General features: G+C 40.8%; 1 protein-coding gene across 1 annotated transcript in view; it reads left to right on the top strand.

Moving 5' to 3' along the window:
* map3k5 (mitogen-activated protein kinase kinase kinase 5) overlaps nt 1-22,548 on the top strand; it is a 50,073-nt gene that overhangs the window by 26,422 nt on the left and 1,103 nt on the right. Inside the window, exons 8-29 of the mRNA XM_058056869.2 lie at nt 1,184-1,296; nt 2,704-2,863; nt 3,733-3,886; nt 3,984-4,091; nt 4,568-4,620; nt 5,917-6,012; nt 8,909-8,990; nt 9,816-9,949; nt 10,302-10,429; nt 11,032-11,168; nt 11,278-11,383; nt 13,605-13,762; nt 15,585-15,762; nt 15,920-15,937; nt 17,264-17,441; nt 18,786-18,954; nt 19,039-19,224; nt 19,631-19,736; nt 21,361-21,607; nt 21,686-21,795; nt 21,915-22,027; nt 22,105-22,181. Coding sequence (XP_057912852.2) covers nt 1,184-1,296; nt 2,704-2,863; nt 3,733-3,886; nt 3,984-4,091; nt 4,568-4,620; nt 5,917-6,012; nt 8,909-8,990; nt 9,816-9,949; nt 10,302-10,429; nt 11,032-11,168; nt 11,278-11,383; nt 13,605-13,762; nt 15,585-15,762; nt 15,920-15,937; nt 17,264-17,441; nt 18,786-18,954; nt 19,039-19,224; nt 19,631-19,736; nt 21,361-21,607; nt 21,686-21,795; nt 21,915-22,027; nt 22,105-22,181 — 2,811 coding nt within the window. The remainder of the gene's footprint in view (nt 1-1,183; nt 1,297-2,703; nt 2,864-3,732; nt 3,887-3,983; nt 4,092-4,567; nt 4,621-5,916; nt 6,013-8,908; nt 8,991-9,815; nt 9,950-10,301; nt 10,430-11,031; nt 11,169-11,277; nt 11,384-13,604; nt 13,763-15,584; nt 15,763-15,919; nt 15,938-17,263; nt 17,442-18,785; nt 18,955-19,038; nt 19,225-19,630; nt 19,737-21,360; nt 21,608-21,685; nt 21,796-21,914; nt 22,028-22,104; nt 22,182-22,548) is intronic.

Consider the following 22,548-nt stretch of genomic DNA (forward strand, 5'->3'; position numbering starts at 1 on the left):
TCCACACAATCCCCCGCGTCCCCTTCGCTCCTCAGACTCCCCTGTAAGACCAAGCTCCAAACTTGGGATGACAGAGCCTTCTCCATCGCTGCCCCCACCCTCTGGAACTCTTTGCCCCACTCACTCCGTGCTTGCCCTGACCTTCCCACCTTCAAAAAACAACTCAAAACCCACCTCTTTAAATCTGTTTTAAATGTCTAACTTTTTATATCTGGCTTTTACTCATGTTTTAACTGTGTATTAACCAATCAATGTTGTATTTTGGTGTGTCTTCTATTCTGTTTACTTGCTTTATTCAACTCCATATTTCTGTAAAGTGTCTTTGAGTATTTTGAAAAGCGCTATTCATTCATTCATTTTCTACCGCTTTTTCCTCACGAGGGTCGCGGGGGGTGCTGGAGCCTATCCAGCTGTCTTTGGGCGAGAGGCGGGGTACACCCTGGACTGGTCGCCAGCCAATCACAGGGCACATATAGACAAACAACCACATGGACAATTTGAAGTCGCCAATTAGCCTAGCATGTTTTTGGAGGAAACCGGAGTACCCGGAGAAAACCCACATGCAAACATGCACCGAGGGTGGAATTGAACCCTGGTCTCCTAGCTGTGAGGTCTGTGCGCTAACCACTAGACCGTCGTGCCGCCCTTGAAAAGCGCTATGAAAAATAAAATGTATTATTATTATTATTATTATTATTAAAATATCATGTGCGTAAATTGTAATATGACAACAGCAAAAAGGCAAAACATTCATCATAAAACATTTTCATGATGCTAGCTGATGTAAGTTAACTCAATAACAGAGCAAGGGGGGAAAAAAACATCAAATTGCTGATTGCTGTTGGGTGAAAATTGCTTTCAAGATCTCATATGTGTCGAATGGATGTGCCGCGTCCCATCTGGCTGTTATTGGCCTGTCACAACAAGCCAGAGGTTCTTAATCACCTTCATTCCCTCAGACGCGCACTTGACTCCGTAAATAAATGTCCATGCTGCCGTGGTGGTGTACCCCCCCCCCCCAACTCAATATTTCTTCTAATTGCAATCTCCAACTTGGAAGTGATTCAGGGAAGCTGTGAGGAGCCGTGTGTTATTTCAGATGAGGGCTGCTTGGGGAATTTTTAGATGACGCATTTCTTGGAAGAAGAATGTTTATTAAAGTTATTTGTCTTCGTCCTTTGAGGTTTAAAATGGGCTTTGAGTCTGAGCCAACATTGCACTCTGGTATCAACTATGCTGTTCTGCTGCTGGCTGCTGGACACCAGTTTGAAACCTCCTTTGAGCTTCGCAAAGTGGGTGAGTGGATATGCAAGTTTCACCCTGTTACGAAGGGACTTGACTTATAGATCATTGGGGGTGTAATGAATCAAATGAATCCAATGAATATTATTACAAATGATAACAAAATGAGCTTGTAGTGAGTTATTTGTGCAAACTATGTGTGTGTTTTTTAAGATAAGATAAGCTATGCCTTTATTCATCCCTCAGTGGGGAAATTTGCATTGCACAGCAGCAAGAGTACAGAATCAGTTAAGCAGTACAAAATACACTAGAAAAATAAACAATATAAACAACCCAAGTATTAAGAAAATCAACAGTTTTTCCAGGGGATTTTGTGTGCCAGATCTCACAAGATTTATTGTTTCGAGAAAAACTGCGTCCCGAGAACAGGACAGCCAGAAGCCAACCAAGACTTTTTAAATGATGGCATGGCTACTGTGAATGATAATGCAGTAACATGGAAGTGCCAGTGTGCAAGGCATTACTGATTACAAGGCACAACTGATGTCCAAGCAGAAGCTGTAGTAATTCTACATTTGATCAAATTTTTACTTTTTGTTGTGAAATCGACCCACATCGATCAGTTCAAACTTGTCCGCACCCTCAGTCATCGATGCTCATTACATTCGGCTCAGCACCAAATTTCAAGTCCTGGCAATCAATAGTTTGGTTTCACAACACACCTCGTACATTGAAGCGGTGTAGACAATTTAGCAGCGCTAAAGGGACTAAGGGTGCGCATAGAAGGGTTTCTTCCATCGTGAAGGTGAAGAGTGAGCTCCATCTCTATGAAGCTTGACGCTGTAAAAAACCCTCCACAATGCAACCCAGCCCCTGACCATCAAAGCCAACAAAGTAGAGTTTGGACACTCTCTTCTGTCGCCTTCCTAGTACAACACACACAAGTATCCAAAGCGGCCATTTGTGGAAAGTGGCTCATAGTAGAATTAAAATAAACAAAAACTGTATATGCCGTATACCTGAGCTATGTGGAAAAAGGCACTGAAATCTACCCTAGCTGTCATGGTGAAATGCCTCATAATGAGACCATTTTCGAACCCCCCACTTGATTTGAGTTACCAAATTTGGTTCCTTGCTCAATAAAAGGCTAATGTTTACTTTCATTGCTCACTGTCAAGTGCAGCAGACCGGCATCAGGGGCTGAAAAGCTCAGAGGTGCTCAGGAATGCCAGAAACAGAGCAGGCAGGGCTTTAGGAATCAGCCTGCAGCTCCTTAGATTAGCCCCGCCCCTTACCCTTCTTAAAGCCTGCTTATCACCATGACTTCCCCCCCTTTAACCGTTGTTTAGCAACTCCCAGAAGTATTCCCTATTTCACTAAGCAATACCGTTGCTGGGTCAAAAGGCCAACAATAGGAATCATCATTGTTGTCATGACAACCCCAAAATCACCTTGTTGCAGGTGTGAAGCTGAGCAGCCTGTTGGGGAAAAAGGGCAGTTTGGATAAGCTGCAGAGTTACTGGGATGTGGGCTTCTTCCTGGGTGCCAGCATCCTGGCCTGCGACAACACCAGGGTCATCCAGGCGTCCGAGAAGCTCTTCAAACTCAAAGCACCCATCTGGTGAGAAGACACCATTAGACCTTTTTCAGATCAGAATTGCCAAAAAGGCAATTTTAGACCTCATTCATCTGCAGGAGGTGTGTGTGATTTATAGACTGCTCCGTTCTCCACGGAGAACTCAGTTGCCATCTGCGGCACGTGTGCTAGCATTTGGTGTAATTTGTGGATGGAGAAAATAAATATTGCTTGTTTGAAGAACACCGCCTTCGTGCACTCAAATGGAGCAGCATCGTGTCCGCATATAGGAAAATGAAATTGGGTGGCAGGCCACAAATTTCCACAATGGGTGGACAGTTTTGCTAAACTATGTAGTTTCCTGCTAAATAAAAAACAAAAAATATATATATATATATATATAATATTATATAAATAAATATTATATATATATATATATATTATATATATAATATTTTATTTTATATATAATATTTTTTTATGTATTGTTTTTTTAATTTACTGTATATATACCAGTCAGATCTTTATTTATTATTATTTGACAGGAGCGAATTAGAAATTGAAGAAGGTCATTACTCACTATAACAGTCTGAAGTCTGTCATTATCACCTTACAGACAACATTAAATTCATCACGCAGCAATTTAACACTCAAATGTTATGCCTCAGAAAAATAGAAACATGTAGCAATGCAAGTTTAAAATTATAATAATAATGCATTTCATTTGTGGAAACCATGTCATTTGAGGAGCAGAGAAAATAGTACATGGTGCTGCTTCTGTCCACCATAAGGAGACAGAGGACCCAGAGCCCAAAGAATCGTAGGGAGGCTGACGTCATTGCAGCGCTCCACTGAATACTGAAAAGTTTATGAGGTGCAATGCCTTGTGGATTTTCATGTCTGGTTGACCTCAGGTATCTTCGATCCCTGGTGGAGACCATACTGATCTATCAGCATTTCAAGAAGCCCGGTGTAGAACAGCCAGCCCCCAAACAAGAACTGGTGGACTTCTGGATGGACTTTCTCGTGGAGGCCACCAAAAAAGATGTCTCCTCTGTGCGATTTCCTGTAAGTTAGTCCAACCCAGGGCCAAAAAAAATGTCATAATATTATTTGGGAAAACAAATGATGTCATGCATTAAACTGGTTTGATTCCTTCCCTGAGGTGTTGATACTGGAACCCACTAAAGTGTACCAGCCTTCATATTTGTCCATAAACAAAGATGTGGATGACAACACGGTGTCCATCTGGCACGTTGCTCCTGACGATAAGGTGTGTCTTTCACTTACCAATTTTCTTTGCTCTTTTTTTGGTGTGCTACATTGTTTTGGAGTGTTGTATTCCAATTACAATATACGATATAGTCAAAAAGCACGGCCAAATGGTGTTTGTTTTAGATGTTGGAATGGCTGGCAGACTGTGATAATATACACTAGCAGTATCACAAGCATGTCCAAAGTACTCTTTTGCTCCGTGTAAACATGCAACATCAGCTCAACTCACCACAAATTCCTTATACTGTACAATCTTTCTGTCCATTTCCTGAAGGTAATGACATTAAAGAACCGCTAGCGTGTTTCAATACTATAACGGCCATCATGTTTTGGATAATGTTACAAATGTTCCACTATTATAACGCAGCTCTCATCATATTGTATTCTACTCAGTACACAGGCGGTGATGTATTATCTGCCGGAAGCACTAATGATGTTTTAATCAATACACTATTATATGGTTGCGTCCTGCAGAACAAGGGGATACATGAATGGAACTTCAGCGCTACGTCCGTGCGAGGCGTCAGGTCAGTGACTATATGGGATGAAAACATACTGTGAAGGGCGGCACGGTGGACGAGTGGTTAGCGCGCAGACCTCACACCTAGGAGACCAGGGTTCAATTCCACCCTCGGCCATCTCTGTGTCGAGTTTGCATGTTCTCCCCGTGCAGGTTAATTATTCATTCATTCATTTTCCACCGCTTTTCCTCACGAGGGTCGCGGGGGTCTATCCCAGCTGTCTTCGGGCGAGAGGCGGGGTACACCCTGGACTGGTCGCCAGCCAATCACAGGGCACATATAGACAAACAACCATTCACACTCACATTCATACCTATTGACAATTTAGAGTCGCCAATTAACCTAGCATGTTTTTGGAATGTGGGAGGAAACCGGAGTACCCAGAGAAAACCCACGCATGCACGGGGAGAACATGCAAACTCCACACAGAGATGGCCGAGGGTGGAATTGAACCCTGGTCTCCTAGCTGTGAGGTCTGCGTGCTAACCACTAGACCACCGTGCCGCCCGCTAGGTTAATTAGCGACTCAGAATTGTCCATAGCTATGAATGTGAGTGTGAATGGTTGTTTGTCTATATGTGCCCTGTGATTGGCTGGCGACCAGTCTGGGGTGTACCCCGCCTCTCGCCCGAAGACAGCTGGGATAGGCTCCAGCACCCCCCGCGACCCTCGTGAGGAAAAAGTGGTAGAAAATGAATGAATGAATGAACATACTGTGAAGAAACATGCATATATTGTTAAGGGAGAGGGGAAGACTCCATATACATTATATATACAGGTATGCTCTGTTTTGACTGTGCTGGCTTACTATTTTTAAAATTGTGTGCATGCACAGCACATGTATGTGGTTGTCAAAGCACTACGTTTAATGGACAGGCACACATGTGTATTATTATCACTTAACCTTGAAAAGTGAGCCATTAGTAGTACTGCCGTGGCCAGTTTGTATGATTTTTGCTCCCTGCTTCCACGAATCTCTGAGGAATTTAGTGTCAGCACGGCAAAATGGAGGGCCTCGCTCACATGTTGCTAGGGAACCACTCATTCTCAGAGCCCACTCAGCCTGCAGTGAGACACAATAACAGCTAACCAAGCACATGTACTGTACATTCACTTTTCATTCGCTGACCCACTTGCAGCCCAGCGCATGAAAGTTTACACATAACCGGTGAATGGAAGCCTCTTTGCTTTTTAAAAGCAGTTAATATAATACGTTTTTTTGCTGCATTTGGCGCATGAAAGTCCTTTCATTGCCAATCACGACTCTTCTCTCACAGCAATATGTCCACTGTCTCTCCTCAGCATCTCCAAGTTTGACGAACGCAGTTCTTTCCTCTACGTCCTTCACAATGCGGAGGACTTCCAGATCTATTTCTGTACCGAGATGCACTGCAAAAGGTGTGTTGGCCTCCACCTTTTGCTTGCTTGTTATTTGAATGAAAGGATTTCTCCTACAAAACAGTACTTCACAAATTTCATTTATCTTCTGAAGGGTCAATAACACTGAAATGAAACTTGAATATAGTTTAGATTAGTCAGTGTACTGAAAATGACTCAAAGGACACCCTAAATAGCTGACAAGTGCTCCACTGTTATTTACCTTAATGCTCCTGGCATGGTGTTCACCAGAGCTGCACAGTTTGTAACTGGAATCCTCTTCCACTTCTCCATAATGACATCACTGGTGGATGCTTGACGCCTTGCACCCCTGCAGCGTCCTGCCCCACAGGTGCTCAGTTGGGTTCCTGTGTAGGGAAGACATTCTAGGCACTTATCATCGCGGTGTTGTGTTTGGGCTCCTTTATCATATTGGAAACCTATCATGTGGTCCAACTTCATCATCTGGGATCATACTCTGCTCCACAATGTAGCAGAAACTACGGCACTGCCACTGTAAGCTATTTACTATTTCGACAATAATGGCTGTGTGTTGAGATAGTAAGTCTGCTATACAAGCTGTACATCGCCTACTTGAAAGTATATCCAAATTTCGTTTCTATCGTCCATTGAGAAGATATGCTGTAATAAAATGTGGTGAAACGTGAGTGTACTCAACTCAACCGTAATGAAGACATTTATTAGGAACGATGCCGTTAAACAAAGCAGTAAAGCCAACAAGCTCAGTCTGATAAAGATTTATTGCTTGTAATAATACGATATTACTGTTTATTAGAGGCTTTATGCCACACACCAACTATTCCTGCTTGAGGCACTTATGTCAGCTGAGCGCTCAGGTGCTACATTTCACACATGCTTGTTATTGCAAACACACCTTGCTTCATGTGTCATCGGCGCTCGTTGATCAGGGAAATGTTCCCGCTTCTCCCGTCAGAGGCTCCCGAGCACCTCCAGCACTGTGTGAAAAGTCAATGACTCATGCCTCATGACTGTTGTCATGGCGCTCTTCTTTGCTTAATGCGCAGTCAGGAGGGAATTGTAAGACGGGAAGACAGCAAGGTGATGAAAAGGAGGACTTGAGTGGGGTCATGCGGATGTGTGAGTGTGATGTGTGCATGCACACGTGCAGCGCCTGCATGCGGAATGTGTGCGACAGTGTGACAAGGCAACCTGCTAAATCCCGAGGTGTGTGCAGTGAGAGTGTTAAAGGTCATTATCTTGCAGCTCTGTGTGTGGGAGGTGTGTTCACAAACATACTGTAAACACCGTCTGGATAAGAGCACCCGCCAAATACCTTTACAAAAATAGCTCTTTTAGCATATGCTAAACTCTTCAATCGATACATCGAAATATCTTCAATAAATACATAAAAAGATATAGTCATCACTTGCTTCTCCAGTTCAATTGAAAGAAAACTAAATTGTGAGTATCTTAAATTACATATTACAGCCAAGGACTTTGTAGGACTTCAGGAGGTTTACCACCAGCTGCTTATAATGATGTGCCTTGTAGTTTCCAAGAAACTCTGGAGCAAAAGTCAAATTTTGCTACCGTTCATGAAATTTCTCTACATTTCGTCCACTTCCAAGAGAGAGATTTCCGCAACATATTGGAATGTGCAGATAGAACTGGTTGCTTGAAGACACACTGTATGATAGACGTTTTTTTTTACTTTTCTTACACAAATGTCTTATTTTGACCCAATATTGCATAATATATCTGCACTTCTGGCTTACTTTTTCTTTATTAGTGACCAAAAGCAAGAAAAAAATTCACTACTATTGTTGCCTGTAGACCATTGTAATTAGACTACCTGTAATTCCAGTTGAACCTTGGCTAGCGTCACTCATTTCTTGCAGAAGGTCTGACCAACCAAAACAGACGCGAACCAAATCAAATTTTCCCATAAGAAATAATGAAAATCAAATTAATCGGTTCCAGTAAGCACAAAAATATTAACAGAAAACATATTTTTTATGACATAGTTTTGTTTTACAAACATGTCAAAATGCATGTAAATACATATAAATTATGAATAAAAGCGATACATTGACATTTGACGTTATTTTTCGTGACTACTGTCCTCAAAGACACAATGTGGCAAGCAAAATCAACCATCACCACCTTCCTGTTTTGACCAGAGATGTTTCTTGAATTCAATAGTTTTTCTCAACTCAATACTGAAACCCTACATAGAGCATTTTGATAAAGAAGGAGAGAATCACTATTGAATTCACAAAATAGCTCATGACAAAACAGGAAGATGGTGTCCGTGGAGTGTCTCGCTGCCACATCGTGTCTTTGGGACTAGTAGTCTTCAGTGAAAGTAAAAGTAACCTTAACAGTAGTAACGACTTTCATTTGTCGTTAATATGTATTTAGCATTTTTGATGCAGGTAAAACTACAATTGTAAGACTATAAAATGAGTTTTGTGATAACATTTTTGCGAGTCAACAGCTGATGACATCATAGACAAGCGACGTAAGTTCCGGTTGCCATTTTGTTCACTAGCTAACAGGATGCTAACAAGGAAGGACGTTTTCTGATAAAAAGAAATAATAAGAATACAGCTTCAACATTTTCATAACATCACACACTTATAAAAGCAAGTTAACTGCTAATTTGTGTGGAAAAAAAGAAAAGAATAAAACACTACATTTCATAAAAAAGTGAAGATGCATATCATAGCCAGCCAGGCATATGCTAGCAGTTAGCTAAAGCGGGACCTAAACTTCACCATTCATGCAACGTTATCAGGTTATGTGATGTCTCTTAAAAATAATGTCAAGTTGGACACAAAGGATTACACACATGATCCAACACAACAATATATTAATAGTAATGTAACATTACAGTAATGTTGGTGTTTGATGTAATCCAGCCTGTCTTTGTCAGGTTCTGTGACCTGGTCAACAGCATCACTGAGGAAGCCTGGAGAGGTCCGGACGAGGGAGACTGCGACACTGACACCTTAGAAGTGAGTCGCTCACATTTGTAAAATTTTTTTGGGATGTTGTTTTGTGTCTTGCACAGTGTAACAGCAGCAGATCCAATGTTGTAGTCGCGGTAGGGTGCAAACTGCTCTGCCATTATTAATAGCAAGGATGAGTTCATTGTAAAAAAAAACGTATGGTGTGCATAACATGCATGAGTGTCACGCCAAACGCGGAGTATTGCAACCAACATTTTAAAGCGCATGCAGAGATAAATTAAAAAAAAACACTCGATGCTAACCATTCATAATGTTTCAAATGCAGCTACTGCCAACTTGTTGATTAAAAAAAAACATGCATCAGGAGGTTGCCTGCAGCCACAGGTGTTTTATGGATTTTGCATAATCAGAGACCCTGGCATGTAGGCGTTTTTGTAGACCATGCACTCAGCCACTATAGTAGATTCTGTGGTTAATTAAACAGAAGGAACATTTAATTGGAATATTTACAGCAGTGGTTCTGAAGAACCATCATCACTGCTCAATGACAAGCACCAACTGAAATTGCCGAATTTCTGTCAACTCAAACTTTTCAAATATGTCTTATTTAAAGGGACTCTTTGCTGTCAAATATGGCACGCTCTTCTCCAGCAGATATCTGCAGCTGTGTGTCAAACAGACATCGCTTGATGAAGTCACCCATAAACACAGCAAGCAAATAGCTCGTGCCTTCACGGCCATCAGGTCTATACATTGTTTTTTTGCCCAGCATAGACCTGCGACCCACTTTTGGTTGTCGACCCCCCCAGTTGAGAATCACTGATTTACCATAGACAATTATGTATAAGCTAACTGCCTATGTTTTTACAGTACGACTATGAGTATGATGAGCATGGCGAAAGGGTGGTTCTCGGAAAAGGCACATTTGGAGTGGTGTATGCAGGCCGAGACCTCAGCAACCAGGTCCGATTGGCCATCAAAGAGATACCAGAGAGAGACAGCAGGTAAAAGACACACATAGATAGATAGATCTGGCTGTGAAAGTATCATCTTGCTCAGTTGTGTCGCTGCTAATGATCATTTGGAAAAGCGAAAGTGAGACGCACACACGAGCCACATGTCTGGTGGTTTGTGGCCTTGAGACTCCCAGCCTTCATCTCTCAGAGACAGAATGATTACACTGGTACACTGATCCACTAACCATATGTTGGAGAGTGGGAAGGCTGTGGGTGACTAATTCAGACAGGGTGCTATTTAACAGACGTGACTGGTAAAAAAAAAATAAAAATTTATTAAAAAATACACAGAAACACTGTTTTGACTGAAGAAAAGCATCCTATTGGTATTTTTTTACAGGTATTCTCAACCCCTCCACGAAGAGATCGCCCTCCACAAGCACCTGAAGCACAAGAACATCGTCCAATACCTTGGCTCTATCAGTGAGAACGGCTTCATCAAGATCTTCATGGAGCAGGTGCCTGGAGGTAAGCAAGCTTCCGCTGGCGCCTGTTGTAGTGTTTGTACAGTTTAATAATAGCAGGACGGTCCCTAATCACCGTGTAAACATACTTAACTAGTATCTGTGTGCTGCTGATGTTCAAGAGTTTGAAGAATGAATACTAACATGCCATTTTTTCCACAGCCTTTCACAGCCCAAGTTAGCTATAAAATCATAATCACACCATAAAATCCCACTATTATTTTAAGGTAATGTGTTTTTAATTGTTTAAGGTCCGCAAGGTCCAATATTCTTCAATTTGTTTCGCCAGTTGCGACCCGCAGGACCATATTTTGTGGCCCCTGACTTGACATCAACATTTAGTGTTGATGTAAGATGCCACAAGGCATACTGGGAACCAATAACCACCATCAACAACGCTTAAATATGTAAGATTTCCATGTTTTGTATATTTTGGGATTATTTGATGGGGCCCAGTCTCACCCAGACTGTGCCTTCAGGGGTCCCCAGATTTGTTGCGTTTGAGACCCCTGTTCTAGAGAACGTCATTAAAATTCAAGAATGATTGTTGTGCTTGCTGGCTTCTTTCGTTTGTTTTTGTTTTAATGCTGTACTTCCTGTTTGCAGGTAGTCTATCTGCACTGCTAAGATCCAAATGGGGCCCCCTTAAAAACAATGAGCCCACCATAGGCTTCTACACACGACAGATCCTGGAGGGACTCAAATACCTGCATGACAATCAGATAGCACACCGGGACATCAAGGTATCAAGGCTTTCGCTATAAGCAAAGGCTTTAGAGTTGCTTTGTGTATGTACTTATGCTAGACGGGATGTTTTTTTTTTCCTCTCATGGCTGTATTTTCAATCCTCAGGGTGATAACGTCCTAATCAACACCTACAGCGGCGTGCTAAAGATATCCGATTTTGGCACATCCAAGCGCTTGGCTGGGATTAACCCCTGCACTGAGACGTTCACAGGTACACACTGACTCAATCGGCCCTCACTCACTAACCCTCTAAGACAAGCATGCTGCTGTTTGTTTGGGTGCAGGATTATGCAAAAACGAATAAACTGATTTTCGTGTGTGGCAGAATGTGGTACAGATTAAAGAAGAAACAGTTATGGAAATCTGTTCAGCGGTTTTTGCATAAAAAGCTGTTTTTGCAACAACGATACAACATGTAATAGACTGGTAGGAGTAAGAGAAAATATATAGGAAACTACACAGAAAGCACTTGCGGCACACTTTTGTCACCTTCCATTAGAACTCCCAACAGCCGAGTGGAGCCGAAAAGGATTTTCCCTGAAGGGGGGTGGACAGTGTTGGTTTAGGAAACAGGGCTGCTCCTTTTACATGTAGGCGAGGTCTGCTATAAATGTGCCACCGCCCGTTTTTAGCACCAAACTCCTAGAAGCAGTGAATAGTCAGAAGGGTATTATTAGAACAAAGTGGTTGTTTTAATGAGAAGCTTAGTGTGTTATTTCTGGAATGAACTGTGATTAAAGTAAGAGACAACAATATATTAGCCCTTTTTAAGCTTTTTGTAATGTAATTGTTTGCACAAATTACTCCTTAAAGACGGTAATTAATAAAACAGGCTATAGAATATGTAAGACAACAAATTAAAGGAAATGTAAGAAGTATTTTTACCTTAAAATAACAGTGAGTAATGAATAGTGGGTGTCAAAAGAGCTCAGAAAATTAAAATGTGACAATATTTCAGCCAGTCAGACTGTGAACTGTTGCTTCGCTGCTATGAATGATAATACAGAAATATGGAAGTGGCTGTGTGCAAGGCATTATTGGAACCATGAAGTGCTTTACACACACCTTGCAATCCACCACCTACCACGGCGTTCCCAGCATCACTGTGTTTTTTTCCATCAGGTTGAACAGTAATTCTACATTTGATCAAAGCTACTTAAGATTTGTCAGATCAAAACACACATGTGATCAGACTTCTCTGCACCCTTAATCACCGTGCGGTTCTATTTACACTAGCTGCATTTAGAAGAGATTTGAGCGGGCAGTTTAGGAAAAAGCGGTAGAAAATGAATGAATGAATGAATGAATTTAGTGACCCATTAAAAGTGAAAGACAGGAAGTGTTTATGTGGTAACTAAATACAAGCAGTCAACAAGGATGCCGGCAATGCGGATCTGAAAGCTGCATAAACCCCTCCACAATGCAACCCAACCTCTGTGACCAGTGGACACACTCCTCCGTTGCCTTCCTGACAAAACACGCATGGGTGTCCAAAGTGTGGCCATCTGTGAAACATGGCTCATTGCAGAAATGGAATAAACAAACAAAAATAGAGGTAAAATAGAGCAAAAAAGGCATAATGTCACTCCAAAAACCTACAATGTTGATACTAATAACCAATAAAAACACAATGATTTGTCTTTAAATATACGTGTAACATTTTTTTATTATAAAAATCAAAGGACAGGTACACCGCCCAGATGCCATCGATCTATTTTCTATGCCACTTATCCTCACTAGGGTTGCAGGTATGCTGGAGCCTATCCCAGCTGTCTTTGGGGCGAGATCTGGGGTACACCCTGGACTGGTGGCCAGCCAATCACAGGGCACATATAGACAAACAACCATTCACACTCACATTCATACCTATTGACAATTTGGAGTGGCCAATTAACCTAGCATGTTTTTGGAATGTGGGAGGAAACCGGACTACCCAGAGAAAACCCATGCATGCACGGGGAGAACATGCAAACTCCACACAGAGATGGCCGAGGGTGGAATTGAACTCGGGTGTCCTAGCTGTGAGGCCAGCGCGCTAACCACACGTTCGCCGTGCAGCCCTATATATATATTATTTATTAGTATTATATATTATTATAGCATTAGCGGTTTATTTGGTCTTGAAAAATGTTGACAATAATATTGTTTAGTGTGAATTTGTGGTACAATAAACATTTAAAAACTAACCTGCATTGTTTATAACTTGGTTAAATTGTCCTTCAAATTATTAATTTATGTTAACACAACTTAAAAATGACTTTCAAGCTGTATGGGGAAATAATTCAATAAGCAGAGCACTACAAAACTTTGATTTATAGCTGATGTGTGCATAGTAAGAACCCATTCAAATTTGGTGTGCAATGGAATAAAAATGTAAATGGCGGATGTCTACTACATGTATTTGAGGCTATATTTGTGTGTTGTATTTGTAGGCACGTTACAGTACATGGCCCCTGAGATTATAGACAAGGGTCCCCGTGGTTACGGCAAGCCGGCAGACATCTGGTCTCTGGGCTGTACCATTATAGAGATGGCTACGGGGAAACCTCCTTTCTATGAACTGGGAGAACCACAGGCTGCTATGTTCAAGGTGAGAGATGCTTGCAGGTTTTATGTAAAAGTGGAACATGTTGTTTTGACACTTCCACAATATATATTTTTTGTGTCTTTAGAACAGCACATGGAGGCGTCTTTATTGTTATTACCGAAACTCCAAATACCACAGTCTACCACAATCATGTTCATCAGGTTTTGCAAAGCCCGAACGCAAATATGCATTGAGAATGATTCATGTTCTAGCTTGTTCTTAGCCAAGGCAGCCAAATCAATTTGCATGTAGATTCCTAATGGCAAACTAGCTCCATGTTTTTGACATAGAGCCACAAACTATAAGTTGACTGAAATATGAACAATATGTGTACATGTTTTCAGTTTATATTTATAAAATACTTTTGCCATTAAACTAGATTGACCTGAATACAATAAGTTTTAGTTACAAATTTGTTCCAAAAGGTTTGACAAAAACAGAAACGTACAATGTTAAATAACTACAAATGACAATGGACTTCCTGTAGATTCTGGCGATATCGAATTCAATAGTGTTTCTTACATTCTTTATCAAATTGCTAGTACTCGCACATTTTGGCCCCGTGACGGGTGATTTAGCAGTCACACTCATTAAAAAATGCACGGACAACATGTAGGGTACTTTGGTTAGGCACTGAATTTCAGAGAGTGTTGGCAAAAATGAAAAAAAAAAACGAAAACTGAATAAATAGAAAAAAAGCCAGAAAAGGTGGTTTGTCTTATATTCGGGTGGGTTGAGTGGACACCCAAAAACAGCTTTTATGGGTTTTTGTTTTTTTTGCACGAGGCAAAAACACTAATGCATGTCATGCATATCCCAGCTGTCTTTGGGCCAGTAGCGGAGTACACCCAGGACACATATCGACAAACAACGATTTGTGTGGGAGGAAATCGGAGTACCCGGCGAAAACTGCACGGGGAGAAAACTCCACACAGAGATGGCCGAGGGTGGAATCGAACTCCGGTCTCCTAGCTGTGTGGCCTGTGCACTAACCACTTGTTCGCCATGCAGCCCACACATAGATCCATTCCAAATTTTTAAATTGTAAATAGTTTATGGTGTTATAATTGTAAATAAATTATTATTTTTAATGCTCGCATTAAATGAACAGCTCTTCTGCTGGTTGCACACAATGGACAGGATTCTTAACAACAGACTAATTGAATATACTCTCCCCTGTTTTAAGTCTTTTTTTAAACCTGGCTGCCATGCAGGTTTGCCAAGTCATGAGATGACTTTTTGTCATCTTTGTGGAAAGAAAGTACATGAATTAGGCCATCTGCTTGTGTAAATACATGTAACATGATCGTACCAACACCGTCTATGCTACGTATGAATGTTTGTTTGAGCACAAACAAGCATGACGTGTGTCAACGTCTGCATGCGTCTTTGCGCAAGTCTTCAGGCCAATAGGATGAAATGTAGTCCATGTGCTGCCAGCGACATTATATAGCTCCTTAAGGGTTGTCTGGAAAGCATTACAGCACACCCGTCTGAGGGTGAATCATGGAATATTCCATACTATGTCTTATTGCTGGGAGTTAGGCTCCTGTTACTCATGCTGAAGTGAACAGGAGAAGACATTTAAAGGATATTCTCACATTTTTTTAGACAGAAAACTGCAGGTGGAATTAGATACAGCTTTAAAATAATACATTTGAATTTGCCTCTTGGCTCATCCCTGTGGAATTTCTCCCTGCTAATCAGGTCAACATTCCTCGGCAGCAACGACAAGAAAGTCTCGTTTTTGAACTTTGACCGTTATTTACCTTGGTAAAGTGGCTACATTCCCCTGAAGGCAGCGTCTATGTCTGTTTGTCTGCAGGTGGGCATGTTTAAGATCCACCCCGAGATCCCAGAGTCTATGTCCTCAGAGGCCAAGGCCTTCATTGTGCGCTGCTTTGAGCCCGACCCGGACCACCGAGCCACCGCCTATGACCTGCTGACGGACGAGTTCCTCACCGTCACCAGCCGCAAGAAGAGGAGTAAAAGTAGCTTCACCTGTGAGTCCGCTTCAGTCTATTGTCTAATAGGGGTTGATTGTTTTTTCTGCTTGTTAAATGAGAACATGATCTTTTGGTTCGCTTAAGCGCTTTTGTGTGTAGATTTGTTATTCTCTCATATTAAGTGCTGACACGTTTTTGTGTTCTTCTCCCATAGCTCTATCCCCAGGCACAGGTGAGCTGCTTTCACACTATTCTCTACACCACTTGTCCTTCATAAACTATCATCAAGGGGTGTCTCAATTGCGGCCCGAGGTTGTTTTGAATGAATGAAGTTATGTATTATATTATATTATATTATATTATATATATATTATGATAATCAAGTGGGGCTGTCAATCGATTCAAATATTTGATCGGGATTAATCGAATTTTGTCCATAGTTAACTCACAATACGTTTCTCTAATAAGTAGGGGAAGTGGTAAACGTTTCAATGTGCAACCGCATAATATTTAATTTATTTAATTTAATTTAAATTATTTAAAATATTTGACTGCATAATTACATTTTTTTTGTAACAGTATATTAATTTCGGAACTATGGGCCATTATTTAAAACAATACAGTCAACAAGCTTATTTTTGTATTACTATTTTTCTTTACTATTAGCATATTATTGTAGCTCTTAAACTCGCTCACAAACGTTCAGCAAATACAAAATGTAAGCGAGTGAGACCTCTCACACTGACATAAACGTGTTTTTTTGGTTATAGTGTCAGCTCAAAATAAGATTTGTTTATTTATGTTACTGATGTGTAAAAAAAAAAGTAGCCATTAAAGGAAACTTCCGTTAAGGCGTCGTTAACACGTTAACTTTGACAGCCCTATAATAAAGTAAAAAAAAATATGCTAATAAAGTCATAATTACAAGATGTACAAGTTGGAATAGTGAACAAGAGATATGCCTTTATTCGTCCCTCCGTGGGGAAATTTGTAAAACAACAGCAGAAATGGAAGAAAGAGCTGTGATTTTACAGGAATAAAGTCAAAATATTAAGAGAAGTTGTATTCTAATGAGGAAAAAAGTCACAATTTTATGAGAGATTATGTAATTTAAATAATGTAATTTAAAAAAATGTAAGTCTTAATATTATGACAAACAACAACAAATGTTGTATTGTTTCTAATTACCTTGGGGAAAATATTATGGGAATACATTCAAAATACGGCAAAAAAGTCATAATATGAGAAGAAAATTTACGAAGATTATTTAACAAGTTAAAATTTCTCAAAACTAAAAAAACAGCAAAATTGGGGGGTAAAGGTAAGCTGAGATGCAGTTTTTATATATAACTTTATAGCACATCTACTTAATATCATCCTTTCATTTTTCAGTGTGGATACCCCTGCTGTAATCAATAATCCAATCTAAATTATAAATGTGTTTCCCCTCATTTGGTCCATGTTATTAGAAAGTCTATGACTGACCCCCGGCAAAACAACATATTGTTGCTTTAGGTCTTTAGTTTTCATTTCCCTCACGTCTTACTTTGTCCTTCAGAGTACCTCCGCAGCATCAGCCTGCCGGTGCCGGTGGTGGTGGAGGACACCAGCAGCAGCAGCGAGTATGGCTCCGTCTCCCCTGACAACGACCTCAACACCAACCCCTTCATCTTCAAGCCCAGCATCAAGTGCTACAGTGAACGTGACGTCAAGGGGCCCAGGTCCCTTTTCCTCAGGTAAATTGTAGTTGGTCGCCATCTACCGTATTTTGCGGACTATAAGTCACACTTTTTTTCATAGGTTGGCTGTCCCTGCGACTTATACTCCAGAGCGACTTATTAATGAAAAAACTGTTTATGTTACATAAGCACTGGACACCTTTTGTGTTCATGTTTATTATTCGTGTAGCTGAATAAGCATTGTGTTAGCATATCTTACACCTATTCAGTCTGTTCTCTATTCTTATATTCTGGTTAGAACTTGCCTTCCAAGATGACGTCATGTCTGTTTTGGTCACGTAGTTTGTCAAATAAATTACCCGCAAAAAATGCGACTTATACTCCAGTGCGACTAATATATTTTTCTACCTAATTATGCATTTTTGGCCTTGTGCGACTTACGTATAGTCCAGAAAAAAAACGGTAATTTCAATTATTCAGTTTGAATGTTTTTGGTGAACAACTTTTATGGTACACTCATAAAAGCCTGAATAATTAATTTATTATTAATAATAATTAATATTTTTGGTAATATGCTGCTTATCCTCTACTCTGTTTACTTGCTTTATTCAACTCCATTCTTCTGTAAAGTGTCTTTGAGTATTTTGAAAAGCGCTATACAAATAAAATGTATTATTATTATTATTATTAGGGTCATCTAAACCCTATAATATGTCTCAATGAGTTAGTCAACGCATTTTATATTCCAGTACAGCTATACAACATCACAGCTTGTTAAGCATCTTCTTGCTGGAAAATGTTGAGTGAATTGACTTGTGAGACAGCGACCTCTACTGGATTCACAGCTGCAGCACTCTTTTTTTTTACCCCCCTGCAGCTCACTTTTTATTTAAGTTACCATTGAAGAAAACTACAATCATGTTTATTTTAATGACCACTGTTGACTACAGCCTATTAGTAGTCAAAAATATGCATATTAAACCTTTTCTATGTTTTTGTGACTATATTAAGCACTAGTGTCACTAGTAACACCAGACTTGATCGCTGTCAGCAACAATTATTGCAGGTTTGAATTATCTCACAAAGGGGCGCAATAATAACTAGAATAATAATCATAGTAATAACACAGGATACTTTTGTGGCCGTACTCCAGCAAACTCAACTCTGATGTCACTTCCTGTCGACATGTCCGGAAAACATGTATTGAAACACAGACGAGCACAAGTCTTATTTATGTCTTAAGTTGCATATTTTCTCTAATTATATGTACAATATTGGCTAATAGGAGTGCAAAGGTGACTATAGGGGTGTTATTCTATGTCTAAAGGGCTCTAATAACATTAAAAACCAAACCTAGAAGGTTGTAAACAGATTTTCTATGAAAATATTTCTTTTTTTCAGTATCCCAGTTGAGAACTTTGAGGACCACAGTGCCCCTCCATCACCCGAAGAGAAGGATTCAGGCTTCTTTATGCTGAAGAAGGACAGTGAGAGGCGAGCCACCCTACACCACATCCTCACAGAGGACCTGGATAAGGTGGTGGCCAACCTGATGGAGGCTCTCACACAGGTTTGTTATGAAGACAAGGCCCAGGCAGTGAGCTGCACTGAAAACTCAATCTCCGCGCTTCGTTTTCTATCACTGAACCTCCAGGGATCAGAGGAAATGAAGCTGAAGCCTCAGCACATCTCCACTCTGGTGGTCAGCCTGGCCGATTTCGTCCGCATGGCTGACAGGAAAATCATCGCCCGCACGTTGTCTCAACTCAAGCTCGAGCTGGATTTTGACAGCACGGCCATAAGCCAGCTCCAGGTCGTACTGTTCGGCTTCCAGGATGCTGTAAGTATCATATGGAGGGTCCATAAATTACTCCCGGCTCCACTTGGCCACATTTGTAGGTGCTTCTCTTTAACCAGCCGTTTTAAACACTTCAGGCTAATTGCCATTTTACACCCTCAGGCTGCCACCTGCCATGTTTCAGCTTTGAAATCGGCCTGACATAACGGCAAAATAGCCTTTTAAAAGGGTAATCTGTCACTAATAATGGCACATCTTGAGAAAAAAAAACGTCAGTGTGCGTTTATAAAAGTAGCACTTCCAGGGAAATGACATAAGCATTCTTTTTATGTAGAATAGGAAGACGTTGTGTAATCCTGCAAGAAGGTGGTTCTCTGTTGCCACCTACTGGTGTAAAAGAGTTATTTTCTAAAACCTCAATTGATACATATTTGTTTTGATATTTCAGGTGAACAAAGTGTTGCGAAACCACAACATCAAGCCTCATTGGATGTTTGCGCTGGACAACATCCTCCGCAAAGCAGTACAGACCGCCATCACAATACTGGTGCCAGGTCTGTTATTTTCAAATTCTTCTGTAACTGCAGCTAGAGTCAATTTTACCTACAATGTGGGCATCTTGAACGCTACTTACAGCTGGATGTAGCTTTTGGAGAGGGGCTAAAAGGTGGAGAGAAATAAGAAGAAAGGCTCGCTTTGTTTTATAAAATTATTTATATGCCATCCCATACATTATAGTATATCATTATACATTTTATATTAAATTATACAAACTCGTGATATGTGGACCGATACTGAAATATCAATACTTCAGCTCCTCGTGCTATCAAATTAATATGAATACAATTGAAAATGAAATGCTTCAGCACTTTTAAATAATCTAGTATAAGTACAAACTACTTGTACAGAGGAATTGTGAACATGGGCTTCCCAGCTCGCTTGTGTTGGTGCTGATCGCACCGTGTGTGAGATAGTGGTTCGAGTTGATGACCCTCTGGTCTTTTGTGCTTGTGGTTGCGTTTTTGCTAAGCTACTATTAGCAAATAAAAGTGTGAGCACTTCCTAATACAAGTTGAAGTTGGCCTCTGACCATTTCCAGTGTGGTTCACAATACAGTAGGTTGGATTATTATGTGGGTATATATATTCATAAGTAATGACTGACTTACCCGAGTTCGATTCCACCCTCGGCCATCTCTGTGTGGAGTTTGCATGTTCTCCTCATGCATGTGTGGGTTTTCTCCGGGAATTAAACTGAAATGTTGTTAGCTGTTAGCTGTTGTTAGCATTAGTAGTAGTAGTATTAATTGTTAAGTATTACAATAATTGTAATAATGAATGTTGATTTAAATTATTAGTTTGTAATATTTTCTAGATTTATTGTAATTATAATAAAGTTAGATTAGTGTTAGTAGCAGCAGTAATAGTAGTAGTGAATACTACTACTCCTAATAATAATAATAACAATAATAGGGGCTGCACAGTGAAGAGTGGTTGACACGCAGGCCTCACAGCTAGGAGACCCAAGTTCAATTCCACCCTCAGCCTACTCTGTGTGGAGTTTGCATGTTCTCCCCGTGCATGCGTGGGTTTTCTCCGGGTACTCCGGTTTCCTCCCACATTCCAAAAACATGCTAGGCTAATTGGCGATTGTCCATAGGTATGAATGTGAGTGTGAATGGTTGGTTGTCTATATGTGCCTTGTGATTGGCTGGCCACCAGTCCAGGGTAGCAGTAGAAAATGAATGAATGAATGAATGAATGAATGAAATAATTGGGATGAGCTGTCTGCACATAATGGCTGTTTTTTTGGTGAGAATTGTGAATTTCTCACACTGTACATTAAATATTTTACTTTCCTATGTGTCATCTTCGTAAGAATGTAGAAAATGGTTGTTCTCGTCACAATAACATAGAAGCAATGTGAGTCAGAAACACCAGTAAAACAGCACCTTAAACTGCTGTAGATCCACGCTTGGCCACTAGAGGCCAGTATAAACAAAACAAAGTAACCCATCGCCAGAATATTTATTCTTTGCGCCAAAAGAGTTTATGAATGCTCTGAATGCTGCCCAAAGCTAGTGGAATATTGTTCTTTTTGTAAAGACCGAATGAAGAGCCAATTGTTTTGGTTAATAGTAGACATGCCTGTTTTGGTTTCTCGTCTGCGTGTGTTTAGAGCTGAGGCCTCACTTCAGTCTGGCCTCAGAGAGCGACGCAGCCGACCAGGACGACGCCGACGACGATGCTGAGCCTGAGAGAAGAAACTCGGTCCACCAGAGCCGCCCGCCGCCCGCCGTTACTCACGACGACACCGTGGCCACATCGGGAGTCAGCACGCTCAGTTCCACCGTGTCGCACGAGTCCCATAATATGCAGCACTCTGTGAGCATGGAGCTGGGCAGAATGAAGCTGGAGACCAACAGGTGCTTTTAGGCATGAATGGACACTTTATATAAGCTTATTTATATACGCTGAAATACATCTGTGTTGTATGACGCCAGGTTGCTGGAGCAGCTTTTGGAGAAGGAACGGGAGTACCAGGCCATTCTTCAACAAGTTCTGGAGGAGCGAGAGCAGGAGATCAGACTCCTGCGGCTGAGATCCCAGTCAGGTACACAAGGACTGAGACACACCTGGAAGCTATTTTAGCAGCAACCATCACTTCCTGTTGGTGTAATAAGCATGTCTCACGTCTCATCTCATATCCTACTTCTGTCGTCTTTTCTACAGAGACCGCATGCGATCCAGAAGGACCAATGGATCAACCTGCCAAAAAAAGGGAAGACACGGAGCTGAGCAGCTGGCTGAGGCTTTATGGCGCAGACCAGGATGCCGTAGACGCGGTAAGGGGATCTGTTGTTACCTTTTGAAAGATTAGATCCTGAGTTGTAAATCCTTATACTGTACATGGTTTCTTTAGATACTCAGTGAGGAGTATACATTGAACGACATCCTCCATGATGTCACAAGAGATGATCTGAAGAGTCTAAAACTGAGGTAATGCAACACAATACCTTAAAAATGGTTCTGCTGGGGTACCAACCTCTGTGATAAATACACACACTCAACCAGGTGTATTCATATCGGATCACCTGCACCATCACGCTACCCGTCACTTTTGACTAGGGATAGTTTTTTGGGGGCCGATGCCGATACTGATTTTTTTTCCATCACCCTCAGCCGATGGCTGATTTTGCTTGGGCCGATATTTGTGGCCGATACTGCTTTTGATTCCTCAATTTACATGAAAAAATGACAATGATAACAAATATTACAGGTCTCATGTTTAAACAAATATTTATTGAAATGTAAACACTGAACACAGTAGGATTCAGCTTTCTTAAACACATATTTAAACGGTATT

Source organism: Doryrhamphus excisus, linkage group LG19 (assembly GCF_037039965.1).
Source record: "Doryrhamphus excisus strain RoL-2023G ecotype Guam linkage group LG19, RoL_Dexc_Guam_v1.1, whole genome shotgun sequence".
Lineage (NCBI taxonomy): Eukaryota > Metazoa > Chordata > Actinopteri > Syngnathiformes > Syngnathidae > Doryrhamphus > Doryrhamphus excisus.